The sequence below is a fragment of the Arachis ipaensis genome, chromosome B1, assembly GCF_059453495.1.
Source record: "Arachis ipaensis isolate K30076 ecotype BB chromosome B1, ASM5945349v1, whole genome shotgun sequence".
Taxonomy (NCBI): domain Eukaryota; kingdom Viridiplantae; phylum Streptophyta; class Magnoliopsida; order Fabales; family Fabaceae; genus Arachis; species Arachis ipaensis.
This window is the reverse complement of record NC_142436.1, coordinates 149,038,978-149,058,265: the sequence shown is the minus strand read 5'-3', so window position 1 is coordinate 149,058,265 and position 19,288 is coordinate 149,038,978. Positions and strand designations below refer to the sequence as shown.

Here is a 19,288-nt window from a genome sequence, read left to right as displayed (position 1 = left end):
TACGGAAGCGGTGATTACTGATTAGTGATAGTGATTATTGTTAAGCGGGAGCTTAATTTTACAACTTAGAAGTTTATTACGGTTTAATCGAGGTAGAGCCAGACAGCGAAACCACCTCATTAGTTATTACTGCAACTAACTAAAAACTCTGACTTCGGTCTACGTTCTTTTTCTTTTTTCATTGGAAGTCAGAGAGTCACGCACACACGCACTCTTTGGTTGCGTTAAATTGAATTTCTTCCGTTTATTAAGGTTTAAGCCGTCCCACCAATGGAATATCGCCATGTCAGCATTTATTTTTTTTAATTAGTAAACATAATTAATTAATTAATTAATTAATTACTCATTATTCGATAAATTCAAGTCAATCCATTTTCGGCTGAAGATAATGGGAATAGGGATCCGTCTACTCATGTCATGTTGTTGAGATCTTTTTATATTTTATATGGTTTTAAAGAAATTTCTCCATTTTTTAGGATAACGTGAATGGTTATATGTGGATACGCATGACTAGGTCACCCTTGGTCCCTTGCATTTTATAGGAAGCGTTAAAAGATTGCTACATGACAATATTGGCTAGAAATCTATAATTGATATTTTTTATAGCACGGGCTAAGTCCAGTCTTAAGTTTTAAGGCACATGTAGTTTAAATTTAGGTCCCCACTTATATACAAATTAACAAATACTATGTAGACAAGAACAAAAATTACTTAAGAAATGATTAGTACTTGACCTAGACTATATTGGCCTGATGACAAATCCTAAAATTGTGACAAATGGACTCTTCTGTTTGGTGAAAAGGACATTTTCTTGTTGAGCAGGTTTCCAGCTCTTTAGTGCACCAATCGCCAATTGCCATTTGGAGATACGAAACTAAATAAAATGAACTATTCTTGAAAGCGTAATTTGGGAGCACAAGATCACAAGGATAAGCTTCCTGTACAAAAAATATAGAGTGAATAACCACCCGACTTCTCGTAATTATTTCGAAAGGATAATGAGACCCTAAAAAAAAAATACTTAATTTGGTTTCTGATCTTTTTTTTTTGGACTAATTAGCTTTTATGCCAAAGAAAATAATATTGACTTTTTTTTGTACAGGAATTTTATTGACCTTTCGAAATAATTGTCAAGGGCTCCGAATTGAGTATTATTTTTGTCAAGGACTTCGTTGTCTTTCGAGGTAATTATCAGGCTGTTTTGGGTTTTTTCCAAAAAATATACTACAAGATGAATGTTTGTTTTTTTATCTGTGTGATGTGATTTTATATTTTTGGTCAAGTGTGCGGAGAGGCATTTTTATTATTGAAATTTGTAAAGAGGCTTTTAACTATGGGCTATATGGGCTTGAGCTTGATTTGCTAAATGAAAAGTGTAGCGCATTATACAAGGTTTTCATTGGTTTAGATATCACAACATAACTGGGCTCCTCATAGTCCAAGCCCAATAACAGATATCACTACATCAACCCTTTGACCCCCCCCCCCCCGAATAAAATTTATCTGATTAATTCATTAGTAAAAAAAAATATCAGAGATTCGAATTCATCCCTAAAAAATTAGTCCTTGACATTTTATTACAAAATTTATTCATGCAGGTTTAAAGTCTTTAAAAACAACTCTCTCTTGACATTTTCAGGAAAAAAAAAATAACATATATATATATATATATATGAAAAAAAAGAATTAAGGAAGCAAATGATAATAATGTTACATACATGTTATTATTGTTCCTTGTCAGTTCATAAATGGCTTCAATAATATACCCACCCTAACAATGAAATAAAAAGTTGCAGCACACTAGCACAGTATTATCAGATATCACTGAAAAATGATATAATGCGTTTCCAGTTCCACACCACTCATTACCATGCCCATGTCCTAGCTATAAAATCAAAAATCAAATTTGTAAGGTAGTAGCTAGTAACAAGTAACTTTAATTTATCATAATTGATATACATGTTGAACGTTATATACATATACGCTCCTGTTCCCAATAATATGATCACTATTTACATACATTATTCCCTTCTCGGGGAAGTTGTGATTATTATGATGATATTGGAATGTGAAATGAATCACTACGATGCAGTAGGAACAATCAGTAGATGTATCATTTACATTATTTATCTTCATGATAGAAGCAACTTGACTTGAATAATAATAAGGAAAAACTTCGAGTGTACTGAAAACACTAGTCAATTGTTTTAACTGTTAATTTTAATTAATATATATTTTATATATTTTTTATAATTCAAATCAACGGTTAAAACAACTAAAATACTAGTATTTTCGGTATACTTAAAATTCTTCCAATAATATAAACGAGACACAGAAACCTCAAACATACCCCACTTGAGTCAATTCTGGTTGGTTACACCTAGGTGCTTGTCTAATGGTCTTCCTTTGAACGGAAGGTTAGTTATCTAATCAAATGCAATTATTATTGCGTATGCATGTGTGAAACAATTTCGTGAATGTACCAAACACATACTCATTGGCATTGCCGCCATTGCATAAGGAAGCTTCGCTCATTGCTCATTGCTAATTAAAACCGAGACACTTGTAGAGTAGATTATGTTAAATGTTTACTTCATTTAATTATAATTACTTATTTTATTTATACGTAATATTTTTTTTTCAAACTCTAGTAAATTTTTTTTGTTTAAAATAAAATAATATTTAAAGTTTAAAAAAGAATTTCCTTTAGGCTATGTCTGGTTGGAAGGAAAGAAATAGAAAGAAAAGAAATAGAAAAGAAATAAAAAAAATTGAGTGAATTTTTATTTTCTTTAAATGTGTTTGAATATAAAAAAATAAGAAGAAAAAAAATGTTATAAAAAGACAATTTTATTCTTGTATTATAAAATATGTTGAAAAAAGTGAAAGGATAATATTGAAAGTGGTGAGAGAAAATAAGTTTTTCCTCCCTTTTCTTTCCTTTTTAATTTCTCTTCACAACCAAACAATGAAAAATAATTATTTTTCTTCCTCTTTAAAAGTACAATTCTGCCTTTGCAGGATATATGTGCTAGACCCAAAATGAAATTAAAAATGTTATTTGTATATTAAAATCAATTAATAATGTATTTATATATGCCAATGAGTAATAGCTCAAATGGCATAGACTCTCAATACTCAATTAAGAGGTTGCGGGTTCGAGTCTCCTATCTTTGGTAAAAAAAAATAAAAAATAAAAAAAATAATGTATTTATATATAAATATATATATAATTTAATTTATTTTTAATGTGTATTTATATTTTAATATATATTTTATATTAATAATTTATTTGAGTTGTTAATTTTAGTATATAAGTAGTATAATTTAAAAAGGAATAAACGAGTAATTACCTTAACATTTCGTCCCTTGTTTTATTTGCGTGTCTTCTTTCACCGCATGTTTCTCTGGTGAAGATCCAACAAAATGAATTGAAAATCGAAATCTCAATATTCTCGTTAATAAATGAATAGATATAAAACGTTATGAACCATTTAGACTATACGAATTGAATAGGTATAATATAAAATTTAATTTTTATTACAATAATATTATATCATTAAGAAAATTATTATTTTTATTCACCGTATGAATAATTATTTAAAAAAATAGATATATAATTATATAAAATATTTTATATTATCAGTATATTAAAATAAAATTTATTATATACATTGCCACATGGATCTATATCATTTTTTCCTACTTCAATTTATAAAATCCGCTCACATTTGACATAATAAGTAGCAAGTTCTTAATATAATAACCTTTCTAGATTACCTAAAAAATTAAAAAACATTTATTATATAAAATAATAGTAATTAAGAAGCAGTGGTAGCAATGTAAATATGTAATTGGTACACGCGCACAAGAATAAATGCGAAAAGCTAATAGCTAAAAGTAGAAAGCACTTCCTTCTATTGAGTTTATCGTTAAAAACCAAAACATAATTTTCAACCTTTGATTGATGGATCAATTTAGTGACTCATCTGGACAGATGGATTAATTCAGCGACTCATAGATGACGAATGTGATAAGCAATGTAGTATCTTAAAAGAATCAAAATAAAGTATACAGAATTAATTCAACCTAAATTTGTCATGTAGTCAATTTATTCATCTATGATCTATTTAAATAAATATTAAAAATTTTAATTTTATCTTATGTATATAATATTTTATTAATCAAATAAGTGTCAGATAGTTTGATTATTTGATTAAGCATGGAGTTGCCAATAACTTGACATCAAAATGATATTCTCCTAGAAATTCACAATAAAAAAATATAAAAATGAAGTCTTTCGCTAGAGAGAACTGCTTCTATCGCAATCGACTAAGTCCCACTAAGTCACTAACACATTATTGTCACTCAAAAGTATGAAACATTTTTTTATTTGCAAATAATAAATATGTACGATGCCCTTAGACATTAGGTCCACACTTGTAATTTTAAATTCATGTGTACTAAGGTGACAATTTCGCAAACGAAATATACAAGTATGCAATTAAAAAGTGAGTCACGCCCACTTTATTCTTTCTTCCCAATCCCATATGCCAAAAAATATAATATAATAAAAATATTATAAATTAAAGTATTTTGAAATAAGCAAAAGGTTGGCGAATATGTTCGACAGTATATATTCTAGCCATTAAAAAAAAAAGTACATGTATCATTTTATGAAATATTTAAATATACTTTTTTATCCTTAACTGATTTAGTTATAATTTAATTAGATAAAAGTAATTATAAATGTGCTATTTAAACTGATCTTATTACATATCTTTTAACTATAAATGTCTTTTAAGTATTCTATATATAACATAATAATACTAACAGGGGAACCTAATAATAATACCAATGAGTATAAATAGTAGTAGTTTTTTACCCTTTTTTTTCGACTAAATTTTTATTTTAGTTTCTGAAATTCACGTAATTATCTATTTTGGTTTTTAAAATTTAAAATTATCTATATGGTTCTCCAGATTTAAGTCTGGATACCAATGTAGTCTCTCGATTCTTTTCGACGATAACTAGACAAATGGAGTACTGACATAGCACATTCTCTGCCACACTGGATGATGAGTAAACGACGCCGTTTATCCTTAGCCCCTAAACAAGTTAGAAACGTCATTCAAGTAGACAACACTGTGGAGCCTCAAAAGTCTGACTTGTTTAAAAGAGTTGTCTACTTAGACGACTTTTCTAACTTGTTTGAGCGCCAAGGATAAATGACGCCGTTTACTCATCATCAGTGTGGTAGGAAAGGTGTCATCTCAGCATTCCATTTACCTAGTCATCGCCGAAAAAAGTCGAGGGACTACATTGGTGTCCAAACTTAAATCTGGAGGACCAGTATAGATAATTTTGAATTTTGAGGACCAAAATGGGTAATCCCATGAATCTCGGGGATCAAAATGGGGATTTAGTCACTTTTTTCCTTCTATCTATCTCTACTTTTATATTTTTTCGAGTTAAGTCTCAAAGTGGTCTCTAAAATTATATTCGAACCTTAAAGTGGTCCCTAAATTTAATACTTACCTAATTTTATCTTTAAATTTGTACTTCGAGATTCATATTAGTCCTTAAGACACTTTCCGTTCATCAGAACACTAAAACGATGTCATTTTGTATTTAAAAAAAAAAAAAAACTGACCTCCCCCTCCGACCCTCCCTCTTCCCCTTCCTTCTTTTCTTCTTTCTCCATTATTCTTTGTTCCTTGACTTCTCTGTTGCGGACTACCGGTGCAACCCATAGGACCACCGAAGCCAGTCCTTTTTCTCCACAAGCTCGCTGCCGGTTGCCACCACCCTAGTGCCGCTGTCGAACCCAGACCGCCGCGACGTCTCCCTCTATCGTTCCTTCCCAAGCTGCCAGCCACTAGCAACTCCAGAAACCACCCCACAACCCCTTATTCTTCCCTCCTCCTCATATTCTTCTTCTCCTTATTTTTCTCCTCCCCTTTGCGCAAGACCAGCCACCGCTGCCACCACCTTGCGCCGCTGGCTCGCTCCTTCCCTTCGACCTCATCATCACTCACAGAACACGACCCCCAACTTTTCCCTCCAGCTCACCAATCTCTCATTGACACAGAGAAACAGCAGAACAGAGGATAGCTCTTGTTCTTTCTCCTTCTAGCGAAAACATGGTACAAGTCCAAAAGACTTATTATTTTTTCTTTATCTTTTTCTTTGCGTGTTTGATGTAGAAAGCGAGAAGCCCAAGAAGTGGAAAGTGATTCTAAGAGGTGAAAGATGCAGATTTTGGTAAAAAGGGAGAGAAAGTTGAGACGGGCATTGGTGGTGGCTAGAGAAGGATGCCAGAGATGAGAGAAAAAGGAATAGGCGTTGGGAAAAGGGAAGAGGAGGTGGAGGCTCGAGTTGTTTTATATATATATATATATATATATAATACAAAACAACGTCGTTTCAATGTTCTGATGATCGGAAAGTGTTTTAAGGACTAGTATGAGTTCCGGAGTCCAAGTTCAATGATAAAATTGGATAACTATTAACTTCAGGACCACTTTAAGACTCGGGTGTAATTTCACGGATCACTTTAAAGCTTGACTCATACTTTTCCTTCATCATGCTGAGTAAAAAAAATATTATTTATACATTAAAATTAATTATATTATATATTATTTAATTTATTTTTAATATATATTTTATATTAATAATTAATTTTAATATATATATAACATAATTATATTCTTAATTGATATATTTCAGGTCACAAATTAGAATACTAAACATTCACGACAATAAAAAATTATTTTAATTTTTATATATTAATCAGTATAAAATAATTTTATATAAATAATTTAACTATGTATTATCACTTTATTAAATGTAATAAAATTTTAAGCGTGTTGGATAAAAAATATTTAAAATTTTCAAACTCAATTAAATGATATTTTTAAAATAATAATAAAAAAAACTGATATTTTCCAGCTGAAAAAGTAGTATATAATTTCACTTCACTACTCAACAGGCAACCAAAAAACTTGACAAGAGAGAGCACCAAACGCACCCACCACCAGCAGCGGCAGCAGCACGGCGGTCGTGGAAGCCATGCCGTTGGCGTTGAGGAAAGACACGGTTAATGGTGACCCTGAGTCTCTTCACCAACCTTTGCTTTCTTCCCAAAGATCCTTAGTCAACTCTACTTCTCAGGTTGCCATCGTAGGCTCCAATGTCTCCCCAATTGAGAGCCTTGACTACGAGTCAGTCCTTTTTCTTCTTCCTTCTTTCTTCCAAAGTTGGAAACTTTTCCGTTATCCATTTCCCAATCTTATCCCATTGGTTTGTGCAGGATCATAGAGAACGAGTTCTTCAAGCAGGATTGGAGGAGCAGAGGGGCCTCTCAGATATTCCAATACATATTCATGAAGTGGCTCTTGTGCTTCCTCATTGGTTTGATCGTTAGCCTCATCGCATTCTGCAACAATCTCGCTGTTGAGAATCTCGCTGGCATCAAGTTTGTTATCACATCCAATATGATGTTGGAAAGGAGGTACTTTTACTTTTCAATTTTTCATCCTTGCCTCTCTTTTCTAGTTTTGATGGATTGGAAACAGTGTTGTGAAACTGTGTTTCTGTTTTCCGAATTTGTGCTTTTTGGTGTGCAGTAATGAATTGAATTGTTTTTAGAATGTGAAGTTGCTGATAAAGTCTATGTATTAATTTCTTACAGGTTTCTGTTGGCATTTGCAGTATTTTTCGCTTCGAATTTGGGTCTCACTATCTTTTCTGCTGTAATCACGGCTTTGATAGCACCGGCAGCTACTGGTTCCGGTATACCGGAGGTGAAGGCTTACCTAAATGGGGTGGATGCACCTGGAATTTTTACTGTACGGACTCTGTTTGTTAAGGTACACAAATACCAGGCTCTCACATTCATGGAGCTCTAATTCGGATTGAAATTTCCATGATTTCAGCTTCATAATGTATTTACTGAAATTGTTGTTTCCTAATTAGTACTCTGGATTTCTTCAATCTGTTCAGTCTAGCAAGGATTGTTGTTTGCACTGAAGTAGAGATTTACTGTGCTGTTTGGTTTTATGTACAGATTATTGGAAGCATTACAGCAGTGTCATCATCTCTTCTTATTGGGAAAGCAGGGCCCTTGGTCCATACAGGTGCATGTGTGGCATCGTTGTTGGGGCAGGGCGGGTCGAAGAGATATGGTTTAACGTGGAAGTGGTTACGCTTTTTTAAGAATGACCGAGATCGACGAGATTTGGTAATGTGTGGATCAGCTGCTGGAATTGCTGCTGCCTTTCGTGCCCCAGTTGGTGGGGTGTTGTTTGCTCTTGAAGAGATGACATCTTGGTGTGTTTTCCCAACTCCTGTACTGCTATGCATATATGTCATTATAATTTTTATTGACTCTAGTAAATTCTGTTAACTTTACTTACTTTGCTAAAGGATTCGAATCAATTTTTTTCTCTCATCGGCGAGTTCGAAAAGGATTTGTTGTTGGTTTTGTTTGATGTGCAATTTCTCTGTAGTCAATGGTTCCTACTTACAATGGATATCATACACATTAATCCAGACACTTTGAATTCTGCTTATAAATGTTTACATAAAAAGGGTTGATTGAGAAACTTCTTCAACCTTCAAACTGGAATCGCAGTCACATAATTGCACTTTTGTGTTTTTATTTGTACAAATTGGTTTTCTTCCAATTCTGCTCAATACATTGTCATTGATTTATCTTGTTAACTTCAAAATCCACAAGTCAATTTTGTTCCCCTCGGTATCTCACAAAGAAGCTAATTAAGCATTAATTTCTGTTCTATAGGTGGAGAAGTGCACTTCTCTGGAGAGCTTTCTTCACAACAGCAATAGTTGCAATTGTGCTTCGTGCTATGATTGATGTATGTTTAAGTGGTAAATGTGGGTTATTTGGTAAAGGGGGACTGATAATGTTTGATGTTTATTCAGCAAGTATTTCATATCATTTGGCGGAAGTTCCTCTTGTGTTTATTCTTGGCGTTATAGGAGGGATTCTTGGAAGCTTATATAACTTTATGCTTAGCAAAGTTCTTCGTGTATACAATTTTATCAATGAGTAAGCATAACTATACTTAATTGTTTACAACAAAATTAGACATTTTATAATATTGTATAATGTATTATTCCAAGCTAATTTTCGTCATCATTTAATATTGCAGGAAAGGCACCATATGCAAAATTGTGCTTGCCTGTGTAATCTCCATTTTTACCTCCTTTCTTCTTTTTGGATTGCCATGGTTTGCATCTTGCCAACCTTGTCCTCTTGATGCAGCAGAGCCTTGTCCAACAATAGGCCGATCCGGCAACTTCAAGAAATTCCAATGCCCACCCGATCACTACAATGATCTTGCCAGCCTCATTTTTAACACAAACGATGATGCTATTAGGAATCTATTTAGCAGGGACACTAATGAAGAGTTTCAGTATTCATCAATGTTCATCTTTTTCATCACATGCTTTTTCTTAAGTATCTTTAGCTATGGTGTTGTTGCTCCAGCTGGTCTCTTTGTGCCAGTTATTGTTACTGGTGCATCTTATGGTCGCTTTGTTGGCATGTTGGTAGGTAAAAGGACCAATCTTCACCACGGCCTTTATGCTGTTCTTGGTGCTGCTTCTTTTCTCGGTGGATCGATGAGGACAACAGTTTCGCTATGTGTAATTATGCTGGAATTGACAAATAATTTGTTATTGCTACCATTGATCATGATGGTGCTTTTGGTATCGAAGACTGTAGCTGATGCTTTCAATGCAAATATATATGACCTTATTATGAAAGCCAAAGGTTTCCCTTATTTAGAAACTCATGCTGAACCGTATATGAGGCAGCTAACGGTAGGTGACGTTGTCACGGGGCCACTTCAGATGTTTAACGGCATTGAGAAAGTCCGCAATATAGTGTTCATTCTCAAAACTACAAGGCACAATGGGTTTCCTGTTATCGATGAGCCTCCACTTTCTGAAGCACCAGTTTTATCAGGTTTAATCCTCCGTGACCATCTTGTTACTTTGTTAAAGAATAAAGTTTTTTCATCCACACCAAGGGCGATAGGGGATGATGGCTTCAAGAAGTTTACATCAGATGATTTTGCAAAGAAGGGTTCAAACAAAGGTGAAAAGATAGAAGATATACAACTAACAGAGGAAGAGATGGAAATGTTCATAGATTTACATCCATTTACAAATACATCACCATATACTGTTGTGGAGACAATGTCACTGGGAAAGGCCCTTACACTTTTTCGAGAAGTAGGTTTAAGGCACCTGCTAGTGATACCCAAGATCACTGGTGTAAGTATTTTCTCTCCTTGCTGCAATTTCTTATGGAAAAAGTTAAATGCTTTTGTGGTTGGTAAAAGCTGAGTGCTAAACTAATTTGGAAAATGTAGTGTGTCCTTGTTTTATTTCCCCTATAACAATGCAATTATATTAGGTAATAGGTTGGTGGAGTGGAACTGGTTTGTCACATGTCTTGTGTTATCTACCTTTCAATTCACAAGCTTCTTTTAGATCATCACACCAGGAATTCACCATTATTGTTCTCTATCTAAATTTTGTGCATGCTGGCTGCAGAGATCACCTGTAGTGGGTATACTAACGCGACACGACTTCATGCCGGAACATATATTGGGGGTGCATCCTTTGCTGGTAAGTAGCAGGTGGAAAAGACTAAGGTTCCGGTTCCCTTGTCTGGGAAATCTCTTCTCTGGCTTCTGAGTAATGCTACCAAAGCTTGAACTTGCAACAATGGTAGATATTCTCGTGTTGGACAAGGCTTACATATTCATGAGTACACAGTACCCAGCTTCATGAAGGTGCTAATGGGGAGAATCACATTTGGTTCTTACGAAAATCTAGCCATGCTATGCCCATAAGTCACTTTTTCTTCAATTATTGATTCGCATATGTACAGTGGATAGACCAAATAAGAAACATGATTGCCCCGGAATGTTCACATGAAATTTTGTTCTTTGGCAATGTCATGCTATTCCATGAAAAGTAGGGCTATAATTTGAAGTAGGTTTTCTTTTTATATTTTATAGCTTCATACTTCAAATGTCATAATAATTGGTCTCTTCATATTAAAAAAATATGAAGTGTGGTGTATAATCATCTAATACCTACTCAGATTTGTAGCCATCTTTTTTATTTGTTTATAGGGATAGTTGTGGTCCACAGGAATCACAGAATAAATTCATTAACATAATCTTTTGTTTCAAATTTCATTATCAACTATACAGTGAAAAAATTACATTGGAAACAAGTGGAAGCTCCTCACTCTACTTTAGGTAGTTTTGTAACAGTTTTTCATGTTTTTTGCTACTTGCTTCACCTTCCACTTTACCCACTTTGAGAACGAGTTTATACAGTATTATTGTTAGAGAAATAAAAAAAAAAAAAAAAAAGAGAACAAGACCCAAATAGAAAGAAATAAACTTCAATTCACAATGCCTGAAAGAAAACATGTTTAGACAGGATACAAGAGAAGAAAAAAAGAACCAAAAACAAGAGAACTCACAATCCCATCAAGAAGTTTTCACTAATTACTTCTTGAATTCTTAAAGTAATCTGCCCTAATTGACCACAATTGCTCTCCCACTGCTTTCATGTCAGGTCTATCTGTCCGGACGGGTGCTGCACACTGAAATGCCAAATCAAACATCTTCATCAGAACATCAGAGTTTACAGCTTCTTCCATTAACGGATCCACCAGCTCCACCACCCTTCCTTCATTGAACTTCCTGAAAGCCTGCAAAAAAAAAAATCCAAGCTGTATTAGTTTAAATGCTTGAAAATGAAACGAGGAAAGACAACAAAGCTTTGGATTATAGTACTAAGCAACTATAAATGGACAATTAACACTAATGAAAAAACACACAATTCACCTAAATAAGAATATATTATGAGCTTACCCATCTGAGTGTAACCCTCTCTTCAACAGTTTTCTTCAACTCCACAGGACGACGACCTGTTAAAATTTCTAAAAGCAAAATTCCAAATGAGTAAACATCACTCTTGGTAGTGAGTTGGTATGTTTTCATATACTCAGGATCCAAATAACCAACTGTTCCCTTCACTTTGGTAGAAATGTGTGTTTGATCGGAGTTCATAGGGCCAATCCTTGCAAATCCAAAATCAGCAACTTTAGCTCGCATGCTTTCTGTCAGAAGAATGTTGGATGATTTCACATCTCGATGGATAATTGGCTTCTCTGTTCCAAGACAACGGCTAGGAATCAATTGGCAGATCTATAAAGAGTAGACTATTGCACAAAGATGCCAATTGTGCAAGGGAACAAGTATCTATCTTTATTTGGTCCCCGCCAAAAAAACGTTATCAATCATGAATAACTGGACATTATCAATGTAAAGAGAGAGTCGGTCCCAAAACGGGAAAAAGTAAGCATATGTTGAAAAGGTATCAATGATCATGACTTGAGCATTATGCCATGTGAATAGAGTGTGCTTCCATGAAAAATAACACACTAACCATATTTAAAGTTCTTTTAACTTTAGATTCTTGGAGTCTTATTTACACTCTGATCATCTAAACTGTAGTGTACAATATTAATGAATAAGGCTTATAAAAAGAGAGAATGGAAAAAGACTGAACGGGAGAGAGTTGCAAAATGGAGAGATTACTGACCTGCATACAGATGCAAATAGGTCAAGCCATGAGCAACATCAATAGCAATTTCCAGGCGCTGATTGAAGTCTAGGATTTTTCCACGCTGACCTGTGAGTTAAATGAACGTGAGATTCCAAATCATTTTCTATTTGAAGACAACCATTTGTAAAGAATAGAACAGGCTCTTACCATCTAAGTGTTCTCGAAGAGTACCATTCGGCACATACTCTGTAATAAGAAGGCGTTCATGTCCTTTTTCAATATAACCTAGTAGCTTCACTAGGTTCCGATGATCAATTTTAGCCAGAAGTTCAACTTCACTGCTGAATTCAGTTCTCAAGCTCTCAAAATGTTCCTAAACAATTAAGTCATTTCAGCAAGAGAAAATAAGTACTTCTACCCTTTTAAGAGATTGAAAATCAACTTATACTTAATCCCCTTAGAAACAGAATCCAGAACTTTAGCATTAAAAGTAGGATACAGAATTTCAATCTACATATGACAATCAACTTCTTACCCTTTTTGCACGTTTTACAGCCACGACGTGGCCATCTTCTAACTGAGCCTTGTAGACAGTTCCAAAACCTCCTTCTCCTATCTGCAATGTTTCTGAGAAGTTACGGGTAGCTCTTGCAATCTGATTGAGGTTGAGATGCAATGATTCAATTCTTTTGAGTTTTGGAGACGCTGAGAATCTTGAAGGACTAGGTGGCACTCGAAGTGGACTGGCTGGGACTTGGACCTTTTCCGGGACAGAATTTGCTTCGAAGGAGGAAGCTGAGTCCAATACTACAGCAAAATTTTCGTTATTCCTCATTTAAGTATGATGGGAAGCACAATTTCATATGATAATGTAAGCTGAACATTTAAAATGATACAGCAAAAGATCCTATCCAGAATTCATAATATTATTACATTAAAATGCCTGCCACAGAGGTTATCAAAGGAAAGTCCAAAAACAAGATAAACAACAGTGCTAAAATCAACTCACTTGAATTCGGGTCCTTGGTCAAAACAGCATGAGCAGTTGCTTTTCGTTTCTTCCCATAAATACATGGACAAAGAACAGCACAACATACCAACAATGCTCCACCCGCGAAAAGCCCAACTTTGGGAGACACATCTTTGGAAACCCCTTGCGATTCGGATTTACTGCTCGAATCCTTCTGAAGTAGTTTCCTTCCTGCCATCGAAGGTAAGTTAACTGCAAACAATAGATTGTAATACAACGGTTAAAAGAGAAGCTGTTTCCAATTCTGGAAATTTAGCCTGTGCATAAACTAACATCTCGGTGATCCATACCAAATGAGCCATCCATCACGCAGTTGTTACTTCCAAAGTAGTCCTTCAAATCGCAACCATTTGCAATGTACAATTGGAGGGCCTCACAGAAAGCAACTTTGTTAACTACATTCCCATTTATGTAAAACAGTTCTTCACCATCACTAGAATATGAATGAGCTACCCAATCAGTGCCACAATCATTTGATCTCAAGATAACTGCTGAGCTAGAAATTATTGACAATTGGAGTAACAGCATCAATAATAATGCAAAGATGGCCATTCTCAACTAAACAGTGCAGTCCAATTGCAGTTCTCAGTATTACTATAGAATGAAAGCATTTCCCTGTAACACACACCTAGAGAAGCTAGCACGAAGCTGGTGTATACAACTTCTGCCAAACAAAACCAAAAGAAACCTGATCAAAGCATCATATCACAATTTACCCTAAATAGTACCTGGAACTTCACCAAACCCCAAATGACTCTTGGTGTCACAGTTCAAAAACACTGAACAAAAGGAGAAGCTTTTCCCCTTTCTCTCCCCCTTTCTCTGAACTATCCTAGCAACAATCGATAAATCTATTAGCCCAATTCACTGGAAAAATTGAATTGGGCTATCATGAAATGAGAAGGCCAAGATGAATTTGTGCAGGAAAAAAAAAAGGCAAGAGAGATCAAAGCAAAAGAGAAGTTGCCTTTTTTATCACGGGTGCTTGAAATTCTTCAACAACCTCAAACACCCAGTTCGAAGAATCCGACAAAAAGAAATCACAAGGAGCCAGCTGGCATGGAATCCAAGACCATGGAAAGCTATCAAGTGTTGTTAGAACTTAGAACAACTCCGATTACTCAATTCCTTGCATAGGCGAAACACGTGGACAGCATAATAGGACAAAAGGACAGAACTTTGAGCTGAAAACCAAGGAAAGCTGGGATTTTGGGATTTGGGAAATGAGGAAGAAAGGGGGTTAGAGATTAAAGCATAGCAAGAAGGGAAAAGAAACAAACACACACAATAAGAGGCGGCTATGGAGGAAAATTTCATAAATCCGGTTTCACACTTGAAAATAATTCAGAAGATTGTGTTTTTGTTTAATATATATAACAGATAAGAAGAATCAAATAATTTTAGAATTTACTATTCAGCAAAGTCTGCATAGAGAGATGCACAGAGAGAGTTTAGAAAGAGAAAAAAAGAAGAAAGCAATGGTGGACTCTGACGTATATAACTCATTGCCGTCTCTAGTATGATATACTCTTCAATCTTATAGTCCTATATTAATTTAATATTATTAATATATTTATTTAACTGTTTATTTTATTCATTCTAATATAATTATGATTACGGTATTATTGTGTTGTGTTGTGTTGTGCTGCGTTTTGATTTTGATGGCGTGGTTGACCAATTGAACTTTGGAAGTCTGCAGACAAAAGAGTGGAAATGTTGTGGAATTACCCGGAAACTATCTGGAGGGCATGCTTGACATTCTGTATTCCAAAGTGAAAATGTTCTTTTCTTTATTTAATCTTTTAAAAGTGTGAAAAGGGTTACCATAGAAACTTGGAAATGTCAAATGTGAATATAATTGCTAGAAAGGCAAATATACACAGAAAAATGAAAAACAGATGTCTCAATCATATGATTATTCAGTTAAGTAGCCTCGGTATGGAGCTGATGAAATTATTGTTGTTGTAAGAGAAACAAAAAAGGGATAAAATTATGCTCAATTTAGTTTAAATATTAATTATTAACTTATCAAAATTAGTTATTAAAGTCAGTTTTCAGTATAAAATACATATTAAAATATAAATATATATTAAAAATAAATTAAATCTCTTACCATGCTGACCCCATCAATTCAGAAAATCATGTGACGGATTTGGATTTGGCACAACATCAAATCGGAAAACATAATTCGCCCGGCTCTCCCAATAAAAGTGCCAAAACTGCAAGCTGTACGGAAACCAACGATCACCACCTCTGCCATCCTCCGACATCAAGAAATCGATGTCAAGGGCGGGCTAGGGTCGGGGCTGTACTCCACCAAACTGCAGTAGCACCTGATCTGGTGCCACTCTATGACGGCAAAATATATCAGCGCCGTGACACACCTCCATAACGTCGTATGCCTAGGCTCCAATATCTTCGGATGCACAACCTGAAGAACGTCAGGAGAACTGTACGGCATCCTGCATCCATATAAACTGCGAATACATGGTGCATCAGCGTTAGGCCAACAACACTTGCTAATGTGAAAGATTATATAATATGAAGGAGTGGTTCATATACTTACATCCCCAGCTAAGAGGTCTATCCTGAGCCTCCACATCTGCACTCGAGGTCCCTTCTCGCTCGTTGAAGGATTGTGACCTGACCACATACAACTCACGCCCGTGGTATCACGAAATGAAAATAACACCTACTAATATAACATTCTAAACGTAGATAGAATAAAATAATAGTAGACGACAACAACAAAAAAAAAAATAACAGTACCTCGAGGCCAAGGGCCTGCTGAACGTATCATATCCAGCAGGTCTAAATCCAGGAAAGCGCCAGAAGATCCATGACTGAAGTAGCTGTAACGGTCCGACTAACTTCACAACATATCTGTTCGCCACTCGGCACATGCACTGGTATAACCACGAGAGAGCAGCTGATCCCCAGCTGTAGCCACCCATGTCCTCAAGCCTAGCTACGTATGAGAGCCACCTAATGTGAATGCGGTTGCCGGACTTATCGGCAAATAGCTGAGTCCCTAACAGCATCATGATATAGGCCCGGGCATACCTCCTAACTGTGGCCTCATCGGCTCCCTCAGGGAGCTCTCCGAAGGTCTCCTGGAACCAGCTGCAGTTCACTGCAAACTTCTGTATTTGGTTCGCAGGAGGTAACACACCAAGCAACTTCTGGAACCACACCCAAGCTGAGCGGCCACCCTGGATGTACGTCTGGAAATCTGTCAGGCAACCACTAACATAACGTCCATCGATCGGCAGTCCTAACTGGTACGCCACGTCCTGCAGTGTAATAGTGCACTCCCCGAATGGCATATAAAATGTGTGCATCTCTGGACGCCAGCGCTCAACGAAAGCACTGACCAGGGACTCATCCAGTCTGAACCATCTCTCGTTCAGCCTCGCAAGATGGTATAAGCCGGCCATCTGCAAGTATGGAACGTACCTCTCGTCCAGACGCATACCCTGCTGCCATCGCATGCTCGAAATACATCGTTGGGGCTGCAAATATAATGTACCAGAAAATTAAAAACAACTTTAATCATTCACTAACAATAGATCATTCACTAACAAAACCACTAATAAAACCACCAACAAAACCACCAACAAAACCAACAACAAAACCACAGACAAAACCACTATCAATATCACTAACAAAACCACTAGAAAATCTCACTAGCAAAACCACTAAGTAAACCACTAACGACACCACCAACAAAACCACTAACAAAACCGATAACATCACCACTAACAAAACCACTTACCAAACCACATACAAAACCACTAACATCATTCACTAACAAAGCCAATAACAAAACCAATAACAAAACCACTAACATCATTCATCCCCCAAAACCACTAACAAAATCCCTAACAAAACCACTAACATCATTCACCATCAAAATCACTAATAAAAACCCTAAAATCATTCACAAACAATGTCACCAACATCATTCACTATCAAAACCACTAACATAAAATATATTAAAAAAAATAAGTTACTCGATCCTACTTTTAAAAGAACAAGTTCATACTAACCTCTTCGTTGATGACACCAGCTATATAGGCTACTCCATCCAAACGATAAAGTCTGTCCAGATTATCCCCCATCGGCTAAATATTATGCTCAAGCCTTTGTTGGAGTCGTTTTGGGTCGTTTTCTCTAGGATTTGGTGGGGTAAGGTGTTGGAATGGTGGTTCGAATGAGGTTGGTTCGAACTCCTTTTATAGGCAAAACATGAGTAATTCGAAACACCCTGTTTCGAATTACTATGGGCACTAAAACTTGAGTAGTTCGAAGCTACCCAATTCGAATTAGTGTGGATAGTGTATGTGTAATTCAAATCACCTTGATTCGAATTAGTACTTATGTGCGTTTAAATGTGTAATTCGAATTGTACTAATTCGAACTATATAAAAATGTACTTCTAGTTAATTCATGTATCGTTTTTGTTTTTGACTGAATTGTGAAATTTTGGTTTGCCACGGGCTTATATGCGCGTTTTGCCCTTAAAAATACATGTTCAATCAAAATTGAAACATGAGTCCTTTTTTTTTGGTCGTGGAAATGAAACATGAGTTTATGTTTTTTTACTAATCATATGAAATCGAAACTCCTCTTGGCTCTCATTCTCTCAATTATTAAAGAAATCATTTCTTTTTCTTAATTCTAATTATAATCATTTCTTTTATTTGCTGCACTTGGAAGAAGGGGGGGGGACTATTTATTTTGGGAGACTGGGAGTGATAACGAGCTTCTTTTTTTTTTTTTTGGCCATTGAGCTTAATTTTAATATGATAGAGAATGTGAAGGTCCAAACTTTAATTTAGCCACACAATTTAAACGTTTATGGGCCGACTAGACTGGTTAATAAGCTAAGTACGCTGGGCTGTGCCTCATTATTTTTGTTGCAAAATCCAACCCAAAGTTTAAACGTATTCTCCGTCTTTGCCAAAAACTCATATTCTCCTGCCCAAAGAAAAAAAATAAAGAAAATTCGATGAAGTATATTTTTGTTTTGAAAATTTTAAACAGTTTTAAAAATCAAATTTAATTTTCATGTGCTAATGTAACAAAATTTTACATAATTAATTAATTATATATTATTACATTATTTCCAAACATATTAGTTAACAAGTCATGTAAATATATAAATTTAATTAAATCATCGTATAAAATTCTTTAAACTGTCAGTATATAAATATTAAATTCTTAAAAATAATCATAATATTTAATTTATTTTAATTTTATTATTAACATTAAAATATTTTTTAATTATATCCTTAAAAATTAACATCATTAATATAAATGATATTATAATTCAAATTCGATGTGACAAATTGACAATCGAGATATTTTGACCGTCTTCTAGTAGGTAGTTTCATACAGAGAAGAGTTCTTAGTATGGACAGTCAAAATACACTGAAAAAAAAAGCAGCCTTATTCATAGTCTAAGGAGGCCAATGTCACAACATTTCTTATCGATTAATAGATCAAATGGATTCGAAAGTTAGTAGCTCATCTAAGTCCTCTATTAAAACAATTCATAGTCTCTGATCTTTTTTAGGAAGTTATCGAGTTCGATTGAGATTGACTTAGAGGTCCTATCCTTGTCAACTTTCT

The 19,288-nt window shown here is 34.9% G+C and overlaps 2 protein-coding genes across 4 annotated transcripts; one reads left to right on the top strand and one right to left on the bottom strand.

Moving 5' to 3' along the window:
* Positions 1-6,993: 6,993 nt before the first annotated feature.
* LOC107615335 (Voltage-gated chloride channel family protein) lies at positions 6,994-11,278 on the top strand. The gene is made up of 7 exons (XM_088502185.1): positions 6,994-7,223; positions 7,313-7,513; positions 7,694-7,871; positions 8,069-8,331; positions 8,804-9,073; positions 9,177-10,305; positions 10,588-11,278. Exons 1-7 carry the CDS (start codon positions 7,072-7,074, stop codon positions 10,729-10,731), a joined length of 2,337 nt encoding a protein of 778 aa, XP_088358311.1. The 5' UTR covers positions 6,994-7,071; the 3' UTR covers positions 10,732-11,278.
* Positions 11,279-11,436: 158 nt separating this feature from the next.
* On the bottom strand, positions 11,437-15,175 carry CRCK3 (calmodulin-binding receptor-like cytoplasmic kinase 3). Of its 3 annotated transcripts, XM_088502186.1 has the most exons (8): positions 14,622-15,161; positions 13,945-14,142; positions 13,634-13,846; positions 13,160-13,431; positions 12,832-12,997; positions 12,661-12,750; positions 11,928-12,226; positions 11,437-11,764 (listed from the first exon to the last, which is right to left on the bottom strand). In XM_088502186.1, the coding sequence occupies exons 2-8, from the start codon at positions 13,958-13,960 to the stop codon at positions 11,555-11,557; spliced, it is 1,266 nt and encodes a 421-aa protein (XP_088358312.1). In that variant the 5' UTR covers positions 13,961-14,142; positions 14,622-15,161; the 3' UTR covers positions 11,437-11,554. The 3 variants fall into 3 exon arrangements, with proteins under 3 accessions (XP_088358312.1, XP_016199468.1, XP_016199474.1); XM_016343982.3 differs by having other exon boundaries at positions 13,945-15,175; XM_016343988.3 differs by having other exon boundaries at positions 13,634-13,825; positions 13,945-15,155.
* Positions 15,176-19,288: the final 4,113 nt, after the last annotated feature.